The sequence below is a fragment of the Myodes glareolus genome, chromosome 20, assembly GCF_982192425.1.
Source record: "Myodes glareolus chromosome 20, mMyoGla1.1, whole genome shotgun sequence".
Classification (NCBI taxonomy): domain Eukaryota; kingdom Metazoa; phylum Chordata; class Mammalia; order Rodentia; family Cricetidae; genus Myodes; species Myodes glareolus.
Window position 1 is genome coordinate 23,055,303 of NC_142045.1, and position 21,405 is coordinate 23,076,707.

Here is a 21,405-nt window from a genome sequence, read left to right on the forward strand (position 1 = left end):
GATACAAAATTTCAGTTTACTTCTCCTTTCCTCTTTCTTTCACTTCTACTGTTCACTTATTTAATATCTAGTTTGTATGCCAGCTTTGTCCTGCACTGTTTTACCTTCCTTTTTGCAGGTGTTAATTCTGAAGGTGTTAGCGGAAAATACCATAACAGGGCATAAAGTTCTAGAAAGAACTTTAGTAGCTCAAGAAAGAATTCCAAGAAGCTACAGATGGGATTACAGGATATCAAGAAAATGTCTGCCCGACAAAGGAAACACCCAGGTGGAGAAAATTTCTAACATGGAGTAAAAGCCTTGCCAAGTACACATTTGACAGAGATTGACATCTTAAAATATAGAGAGCTCAACAAAATGACAACAAAATTAAACAATCTAATAAATAACGGATATATGGAAGAGACAGACAGTTCTCACAAAGTAAAGTACAAATGGCCAATAAACATCTAAAATCCTTATATCATAGCCATCAAGGAGATCCAGTTCGAAAGTACATTGAGATCCCTTCTCCTCCCTTCAGGGTGGCTCTTATTAAGAAAACGAATGGCAACGGATATTGGTGAAGATGCAGAAGAAAGAGAATTCTTATCCAGTACTGGTGGGATGTACATCAGCACAGGCACAGAGGCAATGATCATGCATGCTCCTCAAATACTGAAAACAGAAGTACCACCCAGCACAGCTCTGCCAGCCCTGGAAATGTGTCATGATACCTGCACACCCATGCTGGCTGCCGGGCCATTCGCAATAGCCGATACAGAATCAGCCTAGGTTTTCATCAACAGAGGATGGGATAAAGAAGCACAATGGGGTTTTTATTCAGCCTCAAAGAAGAAGGAAACGGTGGTGTTTGCTAGTGGTTACCTGATAGTTCATTTCAGCTGAGCTTCCTGATCAGCTAGCCTGGCACTGTGACTCTTACCCCTTCATTAGCCTCACAGCTAAGATACTGTAAACAGGCTCCTGGGTTGAGGAATGGGGGCGGGGAGAGGAGGGCAACCCCACTTCTGAAATGCAACACTTGTTTTTGAAATTCTGAAGAAAGATCACACCTTCGAGAAAGGTTTAAGCAAACACTTTAATAACTCTCCGTTTGATTGAGTTTTTATCTAGAGTTCAGGAAGATAAATTTAAACGAATCCTTAATAAGCCTACTATCCCAGAGTCCCATAACAATATGCCAGGCGGGAGGCCTGCTGGATCCCCCCTGGACATGGTGTTTATGCTTTTGAGTGACATCATCACCTGTGGCAGCGTGTGACCCAAACCCCTAATCTGTATGAACAGATCATTTGGTGTGGCCTCACACCCTAGTCCTAATCAGCGGCGCTTCTCTCTCTTCAGAAAGGTGTTTCCCACAAACTCACCACTAAATGGAAGAGGGGCTTGGCTTGTGACAGAAAATACAACCAGGAAAAGCATTTTGGAAGTTAGTTCTCCCAGAAAGTGTGAGGTCCTAAGCCTGCTCCCAGAAGGCTCTTTCTAGCTCTCCGGTTTCGGCAAAAAGGCTTTCTCTGGAGCCCTCTCTCCTGCGCGCTCCCTGTGCTACAGTATTCACCGTCAACAGGTCAAACCAGCCTTCTGTTATCACGGTGCCAAATCGGCATCTGCACTTCTCCCCGGCACTTATTGAGGCTCCCACAGTCCAATCATCTCAGCCTCGCCTACTTCGTCTGTCACCCCACGTCCTGAGACAGTCGTTTCTGCTCATTAAAGTCTTTGGCGCCCTCCCTGCAGCCGGCTCTTCCACATCTGCCTTTGCACCTGGCATCGGGGACGTGTGAACAACTGTCTCGATCCGGCTAAGGATTTCTTGATTTTCGGAACACTCCTGATTATCACTTTTACTCTACATTAGGGTGTTTTCACAGCACCGTGATGCGGTTGTTGGCCTATTCCAGGGTCCTACTCTCTTTCCATCCACTACAGCCGCCTTCTGGGAGTAGATCTGTCTCTTCGCGTACAAAACTGTGAAGCAGTGACCACTCAGTCTCCTGTGCTTAGAGCTCCGCGTGTGCAGTCGTTCAATCCATCGCCGATTCCAATGCCCAGTAACAGAGGAAGGCAGAGGAAGAGGAGAGCCCTCCATCTAAGAGGACTGCTAGCCGCATTCCCCATAGTCTTTTACTAGGCAATGGAGATCATCATTGTCCATCTCTCCATCTTCCTCCAGAATCCCCGACCCTGTTCCCTCTGCTTTAATGTTATCTCATACTGGCTCTCAGTGCTGTTCAATCCCAATGATCACTCTAGCTCTGTCATCTGCTTTCTCGAAGGCTTGGGTGACTTCTCACTTGGATGGCTGCCTTTCAACCTTTTTGATTATTCAATTCTCAGTCTCTTTTGAAAGAGTTTTGTTTTTCGTTTTTTGTTTTTCTTTTCATTTCCAAACGTGTTACTTTATACCATGCCATTCCGGCTCTCCTCTCTACCCTCTTCTGGGAATCTCAACCATATTTCCACGGCCTGATGACTTTAGCGTCAGCCCCAGCTTCCTTGAACTCTACTACACGAACCAATGACTAGTACCTCGAATTTAAATGGCCTCAAGGTGGATGCCTGCCGATAATCTGCCCCACCTGTTCATTAGCTCTTCCTTGAGTAACCTGGCTTGGTGCATGGATTCACCTATCATTTTTTTTTTAACCTACCAGTTTTCCAAGTCTAAAGCGTGCACGAATTTTTTATTCACTTCTTTTTTTTAACCACCTGTTTGTCTGAGCACTCTATCTTAATGAATTCTGCGGAACATTCAACAAACATACCCAACCTGATGCACCTCGAACATTGTAACCTCATAGCTAGGCAACCATAATCCTCATCCAGATAAGTGTAGAAGGCTTAGCTCCTGCCCTTAGCCAGTCTTTTGCTGGAACAAAATATACCGTGATCCCTCAGCAACCCAGATCACATGACATGCACATTTAAAACTTACAATTCTCTGATTTGCCACTGCAACAGACAGGAGTCCCCAATACTTTAGCACGGACTACATGATACAGCTGATGCTCACCTCCCTAGCCGATACCAACATTCAACACTTCCCCGTTTGTCTCCATCTCACCTCATTACTGAACATCCCCTATAAAGAACTCTAAATGGATCCTCTTGGTGCCTCGGTCACTTCAAGTTCTTCCTCACACTCTTCTGTGAGATAGCCCTCCAGATAGCCTTGAGTTCACTAGGCTTCCCAAGTTCTTGTTCATTGAAAAGCTATTCCCTCCTCTGGGTAAATTTTTGCCTTCACCTTATTATGATGTGCATTGTTTGAAAAATGCAAATGTCTAGGTGATTCCTGTGCACACTAACATCCGCGTAAAAACGTCAGTTGCTTTTCCCTCCTCACTTGAGAACAGTAAACTGGAGTGTGTGTGTGTGCGCGCGCGCGTATTTGTGTATGTGTGGCTATATCCGCATGTTTTAAAGGCTTCTCAAATTATTCCACTAAGCTGCCATAGCTGGAAATCATGATCCTTTTTTATTTTTTTTTGACTTCTCTACACAGACAAACACCCTAGGAATTTGCTAACATCCCAACTGCAAATTCAATAGGGAAGGGCCTGGGAATGAGCATTTTTGAAAGTGCTCAGCTGATAGTGGTGTGCCTTGTCTAAGCACCTAACTCTGAAGAAAGAATATGATCACTTCCTCCCGCCTCCGTCCTCTGCATTGAATGTAATCAAGGGTGAGGGAAGAGCTAGCATGAAAAGCTAGCATTAAGGGCTAGATGGACAAGCACAGATTTATAAATGAGGCTTTGACTATTGGGAGGTTTTGCTTTTTTTTTTCTTTTATGGAAAGTAGATTTAAATGTTTATTTCTGATTGAGCACATTTTTAACCTAGCCAAAGCCTAAACACGCCATGTAAGATACAGTGTGACAATAAAAACACAATGGCAAGAAAGGATAATACGTTTTTAATCTTAGAGCATCTAAAATCAGCCTCTCTTGTTTGTCTCCGGTTTTATGTGCGTTTGTTGTTGTGTATGTGTTTCTACTGCCACAACTTTTATTGAAAAATAGTTTTGTTTGCTTTTCAATACAAATATTTAAACGCCACATTTGTAATTTTTCTGAAATAAGATATTAAATGAGATACACCTGAGCGTATAGCCACGGTGCATCTCCCCGGAAGATGAGCAGTATGGAATGGGCTGTCGTTTGTCTTCGCTTGCTCACTGTAAAAGGATGCCTTTTCAATTTCAGTCTGGTAGATAAGGGAAATGAAATGCAGTCAGCCTCAAATGACTTAATTAAGATCGCACACAATAACACAGGATGTGGCCAAAACTTCCACGCCAGCTCTCCGCTGCTAGAAGTTTCTTAGTGGAAAAAGGAGGCAGGAAGCTTTCAGATGAATGTGCCTTAATTATTCATGACACTTACATCTCTTTTAAAACGAAAAGTTCAGTGTCTCCTGCACCTATCTCTTATTGGAATTGATTCTTTTCATCTGATTTTTAACTGGTGTTGTTCTTCAACTATGAATCAACTAATAATCAAAGTGGGAGACCTGGCTTGATGTCTGTTGCTGTAATAAAACACCATGGCCAACGCTAACTTGGGGAAAAAAGTTATTTGACTTACAAGTTACAACCCATCATGGAGGGCAGCCGGGGTAGGAGCTCGAAGTAGAAAGCTGGAGGCAAAATCTGAAGTTGGTGCTATGAGGCGCTGTTTTCTGGCTTGTTTCCCTGGCCTTCCTCAGTTAGGTTTCTTCAACAGCCCAGGCCCACCTGCCCACAGCGGGTTTGGCCCCTGCTGCAGCAATCAGCAATCAAGAAAATACTACAGCGTCATGCTCACAGACCAATCTGATGGAGGCAGTTCCTCAGTTAAGATTCCTTCCTCTTATAAACATCTGGGTTTGTACTGAATTGACAGAAACTATGACAGTAGCATTTCAGAGATGTGTGAAATAAATTCCTATTTGTTTGACAAAAAGAAAAGTTAGGGATGGGAAAAATGCTAAAGAAACCAGTTTATACAAAGAAGCCTAAAATTACAGGTTAAAATCAATCTGACGGACTTCGAGAAATGAAGTTGAAAATGGACCTTTTGTGTCATGTTTTTAATGACACAAAATGACACAAATGATTGTCTCCAGAGGACAATCCTTGGTGGCTGGATCACTGGGGGTTGGCTGCTCTATGTAGGCCTACTAATCTAATGTGCAACAGATCACTGGAACAGACGGTCACATATCTCCACAAACCAAATCTCAGGAGATGGCAAGCACGCCTCCAGTACCCAATCCTGAAATAATTTGAACTCTCTAGTCGGATTTCCAGAGACTTCTCATCAGCACAGTCCTAGTGTATTCAGACACTGAACGATGAATTCATTCCATGGGACACATCTTTAGATGATTTTGAAGACACTAAACGGCATATTCACACAAATTAAGATGGCTATGATGTTACAAAGCAATGTAATGCTATAACATGTACACATGTTTATGTTGTATAGGTGCTCCATCATTGCTCAAAGCTCCACTGTTTTGCACATAGGTAGCCAAGCAGTAAGAGTCACTAAACTATATTTTCTAACTATTCTTTTGCAGCGAAAACTTGGTAGTTAATTTTGTAAGACCGATTCTCACAATAAATAAGTCCTTAAATGTGCATTTCTCTCGCATGTGGAGAAAGCATTTATTCTCTTTCTGGAGAATTCTAGCAGGTGTGGCGAAAGATGTTTTAAAAGATACTTGAAAAGGGAGACAATATGAGAGTCCAGATTTCCATCAGTCTAAGAACAGAATCAAAATACCAGCACCCCCTCCCTTCTCCTTTGCTAGACGGTCTTAAAGAATGACAAGGACCTAAGGAGTTGGGCAGTTTTCTTCTTATGAGGCTTTTTAATGTTATATTTTCAACTTCTCTCAAATAATACACTAATTTGAGGACCTTGAGTTGCACACCAGACAAAATGGTTGGTAACAAGCACCAGACTCCTTTTTGCTGCGTAAGACAAAGTGGGACCCATCCTTAAATGTCACTAGGATCTGTCCGTGTCTCTCACTCTTCGCTCTTTCTCAGTGTTTCCAAACCAGGACGCTCATATTATTGACTACGGTTTACATTCAGCCACTGTACAAATATACAACTTTTACAGCTTTGAAACCTACATTTGAAGTCTACAGAAGCCTACGGGGCACCAATACCCCTCACACACTAAATGGTTAATTTAACTTACCTACACTTCCCATCCCTTGGCCACACATACACAGTTTTGGAACACTAGTGCTTTACTTTACCCACAGAAGATGTGCGTGTGTGTGTTTGTGTGTGTGTGTGTGTGTGTAAGAGGGGGAGGAGAGGAGAGGAAAATTTGCTCCCTTTCTTGAAAAGATTTAACTGATAGATGCTCGTTTTGACTGGACCCATTTTAAGGAAGCATAACCTCAAAATTGCCTTCAGTACTAAATCAAGGAAATCCCTGAGAGTAAGTTTCTGCATGCTACACTGAAACCAGAAAAGGTTTGCTTTGGTAGGTTTTTTTTTTTTTCCCCTCCAAGATACCTTCCTTCGGTGCTCTTAGTGCCTGCAGAATTTTTTTCAAATTCATAATAAAACAGCCTCATCTGCCCTCAGAGGTTGGTTCAGGACGGGCATACCCTAAGAGTCAGGCTGCCCTTCTGGTATTGATGAACTTCTGCCGTTTCTCTTCATAGAATCTTCACTGTGTGAATGGGCAGATGACAGGGATGAAGGTCTTCAGTGAACAGAGATGCCCTGTTGCTGCCAGAAAGCCAGTTGGTGCTAAGATACTTTATCTGGGGCATTACCACCATCTGGCATTTATAGAAATGACGACACACTGGAAGATTTATTTTGCTTCAGGGTGATAGGTCAAGCCATACAAAAATGCTAATTAAATTAGAATGTAAATTATTCATTAACCCACTGTGTTAAATATTTCAAGTGGACAGAACATCCCCCTTCCTAGTGTTGGTAATTAAATACTCATCAAAATTTGCTTGGTAAGTACAGAAATGAAGTAAAAGAATATTCCAGATCATAGCCTTTCTTTCCTTGTGTTTCATCTGGGTCTTCCTACTCCCCAGACTTTTTGCTCAAGGTTCCTTAGCAACAAACAGTATTGCAAATAATGTAGTTTCTGTGTGATTATTTTGAGTCAGGGTGGTTGGGAAATGAACTAGTGGCCCCCAACAACACTGCCTGGATTGGAGTCTAGCCCAAGTCTGTTCACCTGTAAGAAGGAAACAACCTGGATTCTCTAGAACCTGTACAATTTAGGATCACACTGCCAACAATTGCTTCTTTGGATCATTTGGGATCCTTTGCATGCGTCCTCCAGAGGTGCATGTACTGAAATTTGGTCCCCTTCAATTGATCTAGAAGCATCTAGAAGACTTTTATAAGGAGGGGGTTGAGGTTTGATCTGACCAAGAGGATGAAGCCTCATGATTGCTTTGTAAGAAAAGGAAAGATGCCAGAGCCCACATATATACGGTCCCTTCCTCTCCTCACACACCTTCGTATGTTGCATGCATAAAGGCTATCAACAGAGGCCCCTTGAATAGCAAAAACGGTGAGATGGACAAACTTCTGTTCTTTATAATCTTACTGAGGCTCAGATATTTCATTATAGCGATGCAAAACAGACTAATACAGATACCTGTTGCAGAGAGAAAGCATCTCTGCTTTTGACCTATGCTGTTATACATGATAGAGGGTTGAAAGTTACAAACATTCCCAATCTCTTTTGAAACAACATAGAGAAAGTTTATGAGAATAGGGTCTGGAGCCATACTGCCTTGGTGTTGGACATCCTTCTGTATATATGTTGCTTTTATTTGTTAATGAATAAAGAAGCTGATTTTGGCCAATGGCTTAGCAGAATAGAATTAGGCAGGAAAACTAAATGGAATGCTGGGAGAAATAAGACAGAGACAGTGAGACACCACATAGCCGCCAGAGGAGAAAGATGTGAGCTTGACGGTAGGCCACGAGCCTTATGGTAAGATATAAAATAATGGAAGTGGGTTAATTTAAGGTATAAGAGTTAGCCAGCAATATGCTTAAACTATTGGTCAAACAGTATTGCAAACAATATAGTTTCTGTGTGATTATTTTGAGTCAGGGCAGTTGGGAAACAAACTAGTGGCCTCCGACAACACTGAATGAATTGGAGTCTAGCCAAGTCTGTTCACCTGTAAGAAGGAGATATAATAGTAAAACCTCAGATTTGTTATCTTAGAGCGCTAGACATCAGAACTCTATAAAGGACCTGAGGAGTTCAGGTTCTCTGGTATGCTCTGAGGACAACCCCTCACTCTGCTTTACAGTTTTCCAGTGGCAGCATCCTGTGGTTGTACCACTGAGGTCTCTGCTTCTGCTGCTTCCCTGGTGGTACTGATGCTTGGAATTACACAATAGCAACCGAATCATACTGGGTCATCTTTCCACTTCAAAGTCTTTTGTTCAGACACACAGACACACACACACACACACACACACCACTCTGCTGTTTTAAAAGGTCTGTTAGCATATAAAGTGATACATAAGGAATATATAAGGAATAAGGTGTGGGCACCTTTGCGGGGGGGGGGCGTTATTTTGCCTCACAAGATGAAGAACCTGGTACTTCAGGTTCTTTAAAGCAATGCTATCATATCAAAGTGGTTTTGCCTATAAGGGACATTCTAACATACAAAGACATTGGTTGATGCAATGGGATGGTGGAACCTACTTGCTGCTGAGCTAGTAACTAGAAACTGGGGCTGCTGCTAAGCATTTTATAATGCCAGCTTCCTCTATGAAGAGTTATCCATCCCAAAATGTCAGCAATGATGAGGTTCAGACACTTTGATGTGAAGCATATGATTTGGGGGAATCTTTTGAGTTAAGAAGGTTACAGTGCAAAAAAATGTCTGTTTCAGAATTTAAAATTACATAAGTCTAAAGAACCACATACAAGTTTTGTCTCTAAATTTTTGACACTGCTAAATGTCTCATAAATGATAAGTGACATACTTTTATACTACAATTTCCAACCTTGCCTTTACTTTTTACTGCTTGCATAGTGTTTATTTTATTGAGGTCTGGCCAACAGCATGAACTCATATATAAGTAAATTAAAGAATGCATTACAAATATTACTTCATATGTATTATAAAATCACAGATGCTCAGACCCAAAATATATAAGACCCATAGCCTGCGGTAATCAGTTTTTGCCTCAGTGTGGTGTCCCTTCTATTCCTTAAGGACACTTGCCAGGAAGTTCCTGTCCACTGAGAGAAAGTTGGAAGCCACTTTCAATTAAAGTAAGCATCACACCTACTTCTCCAATTCTCGAGAATTTCTGTGCTTGGGTTTGAATGTTCCCGGTCATTTAAAGTGACTATTGAGTGGCAATTAGTATATGCTACTTTTTCAACATATTTTTCTCATATTTCTTCTCTCTGCCTATTCTGCCCTCCTCGTTATTATGTTCCTTTCCCCAGACAAAGATTTTCTGTAGCATTTTTTTCTTATTTGCAACCACTTCTAAAGTCTAAAGGGACTTGTTTTTTCAGTGACAGACGTGATTTCTAAGCTGATACGGACACATGCTCTCTCTCTCTCTCTCTCTCTTTCTCTCTCTCTCTCTCTCTCTCTCTCCCCCTCCCTGTGTGTCTAAGCATGTATAAGAGCATGCGAGAGAAGAGTGTAAGCATGCTCCTCTGTGAGGTGATGTTTGTGCCATTTATATCTTTTTCTCCAGGGAAAAACAACAGCTTTGAATCTGATAGTGTCCTAACAGCTTGTAGGCCGACAGAACACAGTGATGAGAAGCCCCGCTATGCCCCAGAAGCTATCTGTGCTAAACACATGTCTATGCCAAGGTCGTGCCCTTGAGATACTTCACACTTGCCGTGACTTTTAGGTTATAATTAAAGAATAAAGGTTAAATAAATTTTGGCAATTGGTACTTGCCAAACGTTATTTAAGAGCCATATTTCGAAATATCAAGTCACATGGAAGGTTTCAGACACCAGATGTCACTCCACGAGGTGAGTGCTACTACAGGAATATGTCAGACCCCGGTGGAGAAATCCCCTATACAAGTTTATACACATCTGCCTATGTAGTCCAAGAATCCAATTCCTTCAAAAGCAAAAGACATGGAAAGAGAGTGATAAACAAGAACAGAAAACCTATAGATTAAGAGATTTAAGAGACATGTCAAGTGTACCAAGGGCAGAGAAACTAATTACAAGTCAGGATGTATTATCAGTTTCTCAAAATAAATAGGTACATATGCCAGAACAACTGGGGGGGGAGGGAGAGGGAGGGAGAGAGAGAGAAGAGGGGGACCCGAGAAGGAGGAAATAGTAACTTCAGCAACTGCAGCTCATATTAACTTTACTGCAGTGACCTTAAGCATCTCTCAACCAGTGTGTCTGTAGAGTCATTTCCCTGGGGAATAAAGACATTTTTGTTTCAGATTAAAACCACTGAACAGTAAAGTGCACGCTGTTGAGTTGAACAGCAAATGGCTATGATCCAATCTACAACCAGGTCTTTCTTAAGCTTCCTGTGTCAACCATCATGATGGATGGTGCGTGACTATCACAATGGAGGCCTAGAGCAAAATATCTATTTAAAAAGCAACATCGATAGCCAAAGGGCACACACTCAGCACTTTAGAGCATAGCCTAGAACCCCAAGATAATTTCCTATCATTATCATTCACGGTTTAAAGAATAACAGAAAATCAGATAGAAATATAGCCAACTGCCAAAGGTTAAAGAGCATATCCCAGGGTGCTGTACCCAGATGCATCTTCCTTCTTGCAGAAGGGTCAAGAACCTTTCTTTTCTGACAACATGGAGCTGGCTGTGACTTAAATAGCTGGGCGTGTTTCTGTTCTCTCTCACTTTTTTCCTTCCATTCTCATTAAGAATGTCTTCTTAAATCCAGCCTTTGCCCCCTTCTTTTCTTCTTTTGGAAACTCGGAGAGTTCTAAGATTTCTACTGTTACCTATAAACGGAGAGGCTCCAAATCAAACACCTGCTCCTTCGGCCCCATTTCTGTCACTCCAGCTGGAGGTTAGGCCTGGCTTAGAACACGCAGCTCAAATTTCCCCTCCTTGCTTCTGTGTCGGTGGGCACCAGGATGGCGTCATCCTCAAAGGACTTTTTGAGTCCTTTGGATTTTACAACACGGTACCACTTCAGCTCGTTCATATTCCTCATCTCATTCAGTTGCCTCCACCGATTCACCCTCACTGCTGGCTCAGCATCAAGGGTTTCACCCCAGGCTAAGCTCTGCAGCTCATGCTGGCCTTACTGGGGCAGCTTCTGCTTGCTCTCCCCTCTCATATGATCGTTTCTCACTCCACCCACTCAGAATCATCCCTCAGCTGTAGCCCAAACCACTCCACTGCTCGGGGAAGATCTTATTTCTCCTTTATCACCACGAAAGGCTACCCATGGGTTTCCAAAGCTTTGAATGAAGTGCCCCATCTATCAAATTGCTTTTTTCCCACTGCTTTCCAAGAACATGATTTGTCCTTTCTTTCCATTTTTTTTAAGGTTTATAGCTTAAGCCCAAGGCTGTGCATATCAGATACTCTACCACCAAGTTGCATCCCTAGCCCACATGATTTATTCTTTTTTTTTTCTGTCTTCTTGTTTACACTTTCCTCTTCTATACTACCCCCCACCCCAAATCCTATCTCACTCCAAGGTCCTTCTCACATCTTTACTTCACCTCTCTCTCTTTTTCTCTCCCTCCCTCTCTCCCTCCCTCTCTCCCTCCCTCCCTCCCTCTCTCCCTTCCTCCCTCTCTCCCTTCCCGCCTTTCTCCATGTCATTCTTTTCCTAATCCTCTCATGAACAACATACCATTCTTTCCTCTTCATACCCTTCTAATGACTTGTACTCACTCACAAGCTCACCATTCAGGTGCTCATTTTCTTTCCCTAACTACCTAGCGTAAGCTCCATAAAACATAACTTGTCAACATCTCAGAACAGTGATGGTTTTCTTCATGTATTTTAGTTGATTAATTCGCTATTTAAAGGCATTCTGGTGTTTGCTGAGTTAAGTTTAACGAGCATGCGTACGAGCAGAGCGAAAGTAGACATCTCCGTTAGTATTTGTTTCTAAACGTTACATATTACCTGCCAACTACTAAATGAAAAAAAACAGTTTCTTACCTGATTTTATGCAGTCTGATGATTTACAAACTCCGTCTAGAAAAAGGAGAGTAGATGTATAAATATTGGTAATAAAATTTTACAGTTTATGTTTACCTTTTGTTACTAAAAAATTCTACCAATTAAATAAATGGACCATTAAATATTATATTCTATTTTTACTAGGCAAAAACTAACAAGAGACCAAAAAGGAAATGCTAAATTTAAAGAAAAGGTATGCTATTATACCCCATTCACCAACTGAACTCAGAGAATATTAAATTAAAATAGCTGAATGCTTCATTCATCATTTTGTAATCATGTTTTTCCATTAAAGAGCTAATCTTTACTAATCCCCATTGTGGAAAAACTTTCAAGACTCAAGTTAGACTTATTAGACTCGTGCGGAGCCTTTTAGAATTTCAATGACAACAGAAATTGATCCATGGCTATTACTAAAGTTTGACATAAGATAGTATATATTTTAATCAAATAAAATTGTACAGGTCTCATACTCATGAAAATACTGAATGTGCTTGGCAATTAATAACTCAGCTTACACCTAAGGACGATATTCTAAGTCCGTTGTTTGACATACGAAGGCTGCATCATGCAGGTGAATCTGTGAATCATCCAGGTAAATGGTAAATGCATATGAGGAAGGCTTTATTCCCTTCTGCATTCATTTCTGTGTGGGAGACACTCACCATCATAGGTTGCATAGAGAGCGATCATGGTTACAGCTATGACAGTCAGCAGCAAGACAAGGACAGACAGGCTGATCTCCAGGGGAGTCCATCGCTGTCTCTTCTTTGGCTTTGGAGTATTGATATCAGTTATATCCATCTGACTTTCTGATCTTCCCATCACCTAAAATCTGTAAAACATACATATAGGTATAAAAGCACATAAGTAGACATAAAAATGCATATATATATATATACACACACACGCATGTATTTGGTTAATGTGGTTAAATAAAAGTAAAAGGTCAATTTATTTTAAATTAGAAAGAAAACCTTTGTTGAAAGTCAAAATATTAAAGATGAAAGCAACAAATATAAAGATTATACATACATGTGAATTTGGTTTGTCTCAGGCCCAACCAACATTCTATGTTCTTTTCTTTTTACACACACACACACACATACACACACACACACACACACACATGTACATGTGCACATGCTTTTTTTAAAAAAAGAATATACATATGTACCTACAACTGAAGATCGCAGAAAGAGCGTTGATTAAATACTTACATTCCTTCTGAGATTTGTCAGCAAACAATTGCTGTACCATAACTAACGAAGTTTTAAACTCCTCTGTGTGCACTTTATGCTGTCAAAGGTTAACTCCCTATCTTGCTCCAGTGGTTTCTTTCATAAGTTAAAGAAAACTAAAACGAATGACTAATACCTTGAGGTTTTGACTAAGCAGAAAAATAAAATGCAAACACAGCTTTAAAAACAAAAGGAATAAACCCTTGGAGTACTTTATTTTACTTTGAAAACAGATTGTGTTTTTAAAGTTCAAAAATTACTTCGGCTGCAGACAAGAGTATCTATTAGCAGGCTAGACAGCATTCTGAAAATTCTCACTCAATGGACAAAAAGAGGCTTGTATTTCAGAACGAAAGCCAATCACCTTATCATTATTTTTTCTTTGTACAATTGAAAGAGAAAAAACTAACACGATTAAATAAATCCTCCTTTGTAGGTCAGGCTATCACTTGTTAAATATATAGTTCACTTGTAATTAGGTTAAAAGTATCAACACTTCTAACTATAGGTGGGGTTTCTGGAGTTCTTTCTCGATGCTTGGTACAATTCTTGGTGTCTCAACCATTTCCTTTGCTAATCTCTACAGAGGGGATGTCAGGGTTCCAGTTCTCCACTCTGGGAAGCTAGGATGCAAAGAAGTCAGCTACCTTGCTCAAGCCAGCGGAGCTAACCAATATCCTGCATAAACATTTGGCCACTGTTTCAAATGTAACTGTACCATTTAAAGGAAAAGTTGATTTAGACATCATTAGAGAAATTCATGGTGAAAAACTAAGGATATATAAGGCCAAGTATTAGATTCCATGGTTTCCACAGAGGCCTGGTGGTTCTTTAAAAAAAAAACAAAACTGCTAAGCAAAGCTCCCAATAGTGTCAACCTTTCTGCAGGACCTCAGGAAAGACAGCTTTAAACAACAGGTTTGCTGTTCATGACTCAATACAAATTAACCATAAAATTCGGCTCTTAGATGATATAATTGCTCAGAGACTTTTTCTCATCAGTCCAGACTTGACTTGAATAGATACAAATCCTCAGGGGTGCATTTTGTAGAAACTGAGGCAGGCAAAGCAGAATGACACAAACTGAAAATAACAAAATCTGAAGTGTCCTTGGGAGAACTCAGCAGACGAGCAGGGATCTATATTGACTCATCAATACTAAACCACACGTGGGCATTGGGGGACTGGATGTAAAGTTTTGAGCAGTGTGTTCTCCTGATTACACGATGTTACAAGCAAGGACTATCAAATAAAAATGCTTTGCTGGACAATGAAAATCTGGTCTGGTCAATAAAAGAGGAATGTAATGTACCTGCGTGTTGAAATGTCTTATTTAACGGTTATGTAACCCATGTTAGCTTAGCCTAGAGGCTCCTGGGGTGAGGATATAGAATTGCATTGATCGTATCGCTGCTTTCATAGTAGTGGTGGCTGGTCAAAAAAAAAGGCAGGTACAGATTTCATACTTTGACTCTTCTCAGAGAAGTAAACATAAAGAGAGGTTTCCCCGGAACCCCTAAAACATCTGAATATTAACCACATCTGCTTGTGGGTGTCTTTTAAACATGTCTCCACTGCCCTTACATGCTTGCTGCCATAAAGAGCTGGGTTATTTTTATTTATTTGTTTTGCCTTTTTGTTGTCCTTGGTGTTGTTTATTTTTGTTTTTGTTCTTTCTAGAAGCCTCAGCCAGCACCAGGGAGTCTGTAAACTCAGTTCAGAGTCCTGCAGGCACTCGGTTACAGTCAACGTGCTCTCTGGCGCCACCAAGCTTCCTGGTTCGGGAAAACAAGTAGGCGGGCATTTTTTTTTTTTTTTCTCAGTTCTGGGTTACTGTTCCCTGGGTCCCTTAATATCACACTGAGCAGGAGGGAAAGGTAGCTGTGTCCTTTAGAGATAGGGACTTACGGTTGCAGGGATAGTTACTGGGAAGTTAATAGTGCCATGTAAACAAGCCATTTAGTTCTTTTACCTGCATCAAGGGAAAAACCACCATTAAATCAAATCTCTTTCTTCATCAACCAGAGAGGTTGATGTCAATATTTTGCAAATTCTTCAGAGTAGTCCTTTTTGTCTCTTAGTAGTACTTTTCACATTGGTCAAAAGCAGAAATGGTGCAACTTGAACCTCCTAACTAACTTTGTCATTCATTACCAGTTAATTCTTGATGATTCATTATCCTTTTTAAAGAAAATCTGGGCCAGAATACCTCAAGGTGGAACACATCACAAATCTTCAGCTATCTAAAGAGCCAACCTAACCACACCCAAACACCTTTAAAAGAAAAGGTGATAGGGAGAAAGGAGACCAGGACACAAAACACAGTACAAAGTCAAGGGTTTCAATAAAAAATGCAAAAGCATACTTAGGTTCCTAAAATATTTCACCGGAACTAAAATTACATTAAAGCACTTAAAGAAAAAAAGCAAGTACCAACACAGACAGTAACAGAACAGAATCTGGAGTTTGGACTCAACAGAAGACCCATAAATTTCAGCGTCGCAGTATCAGCGAAAGAATACAACATTATTTTTGCTTGAGTATGAGATGCATTTCAAAGCATCAGCAGACCATCAAATCATGAAACATAGCTGACCTAAAGAGAAAGGTGGAGCCAAGCAGTCTTTATCTTCAGGGCACATTATGATACCATTACAATACTTATGCTTGTAAGTCCCTGCGGTGGTGATTTGGAATTACAGTCTGCATTAATGGAGACTGAGGCAGAGTAAGAAGAACCCGGTTTCATATTTAGATTGTGCCTGTGGAAGCTGGAGAAGAAAGGAGTACTCAGAAGAAAGCGTATTCCCTAAAAAATTAACTAGTAGGTGTTTCCCTAGCCTCAAAGAGAGTTATGAAAAGTCCCATCGACAATGCTCTTCTGTACAGTGTAGTCACACAACCGAAGACACACAACATCGAGTCCAAATTACAGCCAAACATTTTGAGAGCTTGAACGAACGAAAAAAAAAAAATCCAAGGGAGTGTAACTACATTCCCTCATGGCCCATCTACCGCCAACAGCAGCTTCCCAACGCTGACGCTGCAAGTCAGTTACTAGTTTTCAGTTTAATAAAATACATGTGAACCACTTATGGACAAGGAATAGACTTGGCCGAGAGGCTCAGAGGAATACCCGGTTACAGTTACTCTTATTTTTAAAGACTATAAATAGATCGGGAAACGTAAGGGTCTTTAAAAACTTCTATCTACGAAAGAATACCCCCCCACACCCCCAACCCCGCGCCAGCCAACCCTCCGGGAGATTTAAGCATGAATTATATAATAGGAAGCCAAGGTTCAAAGCACGATGAAGAGATGGGATCGTGAAAAGACATTTCGGTAAAGAAAATTAAAAACTAGAAAAGTGAGTTAATTGAGGAGAGAATCCGATAGAAACTAAAACGAAAACAAACCTTGCTTTTAAAAAAATCAGTGTCTGTACAGCGGAATGGCCAATTCCCAGCCCCCAAATCAACCCCGGTGCAATTTGGTAGCGCTGCTCTCAGTCACCAAACATAACTCCCAGGCGGAGGCTGCAGGGAGCTATGAAAATGAACCTGGAGGTGACCTGACATCACTCGCAGGGCCCTCCTCCAGGTCACCCTCTCGGTCCCTTCCCCTCCCCACATTCTCAGGTCCCAGTGGCGGCTCCCGCCCAGGACACGCCTCCTCCGCCCGCGGCGGCTCCGCGCGGGACCTCGGCCTCTGTGCCTGCTCCGCGCGTCCCGGCCCCCGCCCGCTCCGTCCTCCTGTTGCCCGTCCCACCGGCAGCCGACACCGCGGGGACCCCGGTGCCCGGTCGCTCGCTCCCCGGTGACTCACCAGTGGGATTGGGGAGAAGTTGGAGGCTGCTGAGCAGACACATCCCGACCAATGAGCGCGCCGGCCGGGGCGGCGGCGGGCAGACTGGCCCCCAGCCCGGGAGAGCACCCACCGCTCGGTGCGTCCCCAGGGTGCGCCCGAGCGCCGCGCGCTCAGAGGAGCGGAGGCCAGAGTCACGGGAGGTTCCAGGCCCCGCTAGGGTTCGGGGCGGGAGGGCACCGGGAAGCCCGCATCCCTTGGACCCTCACCCCGAGACTCACCCCTCACCGTGGCCGCTCTGCAGCTTTCGCCTGCACTCAGTCCAGCTTCGCCACTTACACATCTCCGCGCCCCGCGCGCCTCGCGCTCACCCCCCGCCTCGCCACACAGGACCAGCCGCGAGAGCAGTTCCTTGGGTGACCTGAAGGTTTCCGCCAGGTCTCCCAAATCCTATCACACCGAGTAAAAGAGCGGAGGGGGCTCCCCCTCCCAGTCAGTCCCCCACCTTGCCCTTCCCAAAAGGTCTTTGCCAGGCATTCTTGGAATTGTTTAGCTTTGTGGCTTTCAAGACAACAATACTCTGTCTCTCTGGGATTCTGTAGTGCTGATTGCAGGCTCTCATTCTCTAACCGACCAAGACTATAATGCTTCTCTCTCACACTCTCTTGCTCTTTCCATGCTTCCCTTCTTCTTTCTCTCTGCTTTCTTCATTCCTTTTTTCCTTTTCATTGTCTTATTTTCTCTATTCCTTCTCTCTCTCTCTCTCTCTCTCTCTCTCTCTCTCTCTCTCTCTCTCTGTGTGTGTGTGTGTGTGTGTGTGTGTGTGTATTTGTGTCTCTTTATTGTCTTTCTGTGTGCTTCTCTTTTACTTAAGACGTTGAGGTCCTTTTGAAGTGTATTTATCAAAGAAAGACTGACTTAGCGCAGAAACAAGTATTTATGGAAACTGTCTATGTAGTAGCTATTATAATCAAAGAGCTCAGAGAGGCTAAACTTCTCTCTCTCTCTCTCTCTCCCTCTCCTTGTCCCTCTCCCTCTCTCTCCTTTTTTCCAGGATTTCAATCTAGTTATTCAACGCCAAGTACATATATATTAGTTGGAAGACTGATTCCCCTTGGAATCACAAGTTTTAAACAACACTCACGCACTGTAGGTGTGATCATACCAAAACACAAGTGGGTTTTTCTGAACATAAAATGATCTTTTAACTTCAAAATGTCTTAACTCCTTTTTCCCTAACCAACTTTATGCTAAAATTAAGAACATGATAATGAAATAGTAAGTGGAATACCATAAAAAGGAATCTCAAGGAAAAAGTGAACCGGTCTTTCAGTAATTAATTGATGTGGGTAAGTTCAATGCATGGCCTTTAAACAGAAGTCTTGTCTGAGGGTGTTACACTACTTAATCCTGATGTGTGATTCCTTAGAGATAAGCATCAGCAGCTTGGCTAACACTCTGGGAAGTATCTCAAATGAAATTTGAACCCAGGACATCTTGACATGTATTGTTTAGCTTTGCAGAGGATCAATGCATAGAAGTGAGACTTATTCAAAGTTACGCGGGAAGAAATCTAGATTTTTTCTAACACCCTCGTGCTTAGCTTTTATTATATTTCAGTTCAATTATCAAAACATCTAAATTTTACATAACATTTAATTAAAACAAGTTGGGAAATATGTGTATACACATATTTAAAGTGTGTATATAAATATATATATATATATATCATCTATCTCTATATATCTATTTGTATATATATATATATATATATGTAAAGAGAGTGAATAAGTATACTAGTTCTCCATTTCTTCATATGGATCCATGAGCATTAAAAGTTTAATGCATTTCTGATTAGCATAGTAATGAATTTTAGTAGAGAAGGAAGTTTGGCTAGAATATTACAAAAAATCGTGTTTCAACTAGAAATGAAATTTAAGCTCATATGCTTGGTTGTAACCTAGATGAACATTTCTAGTTAGATTCTGCTTTTCAATCTGCATTAAAGTTTTAAACACAATATTCTCTTATAAGGTTATCTTGTATATCCACAAGATTCAGGGAAACCTCTCACTTATGGAACGTGCTTGAACCTGGGGCTTTAACTTACTAAGTATTTGAACAACCACTGAGCAACACCCTTAGCCTTGGAGAATGTCTCAATGGCAGTAGAACTATATTATGCTTATTTATTACAGCTATAAGCTTTGAAATAAAAATTGAAAGGCAATTGATTTTTTCTTAATTAAAGAGTCATTAATGAAAACTTTTCATACTAGTTAAGGATAATAACATAGTTTTATTTCAGTCTTGTTACAAGAAAAAGAAATTTCTATGGGGAGTCATTTGAAATATTAGCTATTGGTAAGAACTTTTTGCTAGAAAAAGAATGGATTTAGTAGAACACAAGACAAAGGAAAGTAAAATCCCAGAAGTTATTAGGCTTTGACTTGCAGTTTACATGCAACAGTATGGGTTAATACCTTGTTTAATACGCGTCATAATATTTTTAATATTCATTAGGAACTTAAGGGTTTTATTAAGAATGCTAGATCTTTTCCCAGAGGAGGTTATGCAAATTTGAAATAATTTGTCTTTTAAGGGTCTAAAAGGAGCCCTCAGGTGCTTCTAGCAAGTAAACAGAATCCAAAGGCTGAAATGTCCAAGGTCCCCAGTTTGGTGGATTATCAGAGTCAGGAACAAAGCATTGATCCTGAGGCCTTCTGTAAATTATCAGTAGTGTGGTATATCAGAGTTGGCAACATGAAGTATAAAATCTTGAAAACATCCCTGTCTGTAGCATAAATGGTTCATAAGAAATACTTGAAGATGCTCTAACTGCACCACTGAACTAACGAGAACATGAAGGGAAGCTTTAGAAGCCAAAAGAACAAGGGAAGCCAGAAACTCAGAAAGGTAAGGGCTGGAAGGGCTTGGTAAACCTAAATGGCATGGACTTTGGTTTATACAGAACCTCATCCAGAGCATCATCTGAAGCAAGGTGACAACCCACAAGAAGCACTCCTATATAAAGCTGGACAGGAACAGAAGTATCCTCCATATAAAGGTGAACTACCAACAAAATCCTCATTCTGTTTCCTGCCTCACCCCCACTGGACACAGAATTAAACTGTGAGTCCCGCACTTCTTCAACATTTCCAGAGAATGTAAATCCTGTCAAATGATTACCAAAGTGTAGGTTGTCTTCAAAACTGTAGTTTACAACAAATTTTTTAGAGACTTTTTATGACCAGATCAGAGTGTAGGTGGCTGAGTACAGGACTGAACAACCTTGAGTTAAGTTTGCAATACACTGTTCTCGGCTGGACTGTTGGAACTAAAGACTGAATTGCCATCCCTTGACTTTTCCTGTGGGAAATGCTTAGAATGAGCTTGTTTTGAAACGAAACAATAGCTGATGAAAGATCTGTTTCATGAGAAGGAAGAATGAAGCTGAGAAAAGAAAAGAGGTTAGTCAGTCTAAACATTTTAAAGTTACCCACAAAAAGTATGGCTGTCAAAAAGGACAGCTGCGAGACAGGAAAGGGATGGTGTTTGAAACACAGGACTCTAAAGTCCTTATGTTGTTGGAATGGAAGAGAATGATGCTAATTTTAGACTCTGTTATTTATATCCATAGAGATTATTAATGTAGCATGAAAAGGGTAAAAATGACTGCATAAAGCTATGTCTTGCAGAGTGAAAAAGTAAAATTAAAGAAAAGCCAACCTAAAAGAACACAGTGAGAAAAAATTGAGTATTAGAGAAGAACACTTGAAAAGTGGTAAAAAATAATCTGAACACATCCACTACAGAGACTGTAATTGGAAGCATTTCCAGTCGGAAGACAAGGACTCGACTAAAATAAATTTAACTGGCTTTATTTTAAAAAGATATGCCTTGTGAGGAGTTATGATTCTTACTTTTAATCTCAGTACATTGGAGGCAGAGGCAAGCAGATCGCTATGAGCTCCAGGCTAACCTGATCTACATGATTCCAGACTAGCCAGGATTGTATAATGAGAGCCCATTTCAAAAACAAAACAAGATAAATTAAAAGAAGAGATACTTTAAAATAAGGCTGTAATATGACTGAATGCCAAATGATAGGAATGGATAAGTATGTATAACTAAGAATTGTTGGTTTGGATATTCTAATGTGAT

General features: G+C 41.1%; 1 protein-coding gene across 4 annotated transcripts in view; it reads right to left on the bottom strand.

Annotated features, from left to right (window-relative positions):
* Positions 1 to 21,405, bottom strand: part of Mme (membrane metalloendopeptidase) — a 132,245-nt gene that overhangs the window by 63,117 nt on the left and 47,723 nt on the right. Inside the window, exons 1-3 of one of the 4 annotated variants that reach the window (XM_087899472.1) lie at positions 17,523 to 17,654; positions 12,862 to 13,031; positions 12,176 to 12,211 (exon numbers count right to left, since the gene is read on the bottom strand). In XM_087899472.1, coding sequence (XP_087755598.1) covers positions 12,176 to 12,211; positions 12,862 to 13,021 — 196 coding nt within the window. In that variant the 5' untranslated portion in view covers positions 13,022 to 13,031; positions 17,523 to 17,654. Of the gene's footprint in view, positions 1 to 12,175; positions 12,212 to 12,861; positions 13,032 to 13,416; positions 13,509 to 16,853; positions 17,049 to 17,522; positions 17,655 to 21,405 lie in introns of those variants that run through there. The other 3 variants (XM_087899471.1, XM_087899474.1, XM_087899473.1) reach the window with 3 other exon arrangements.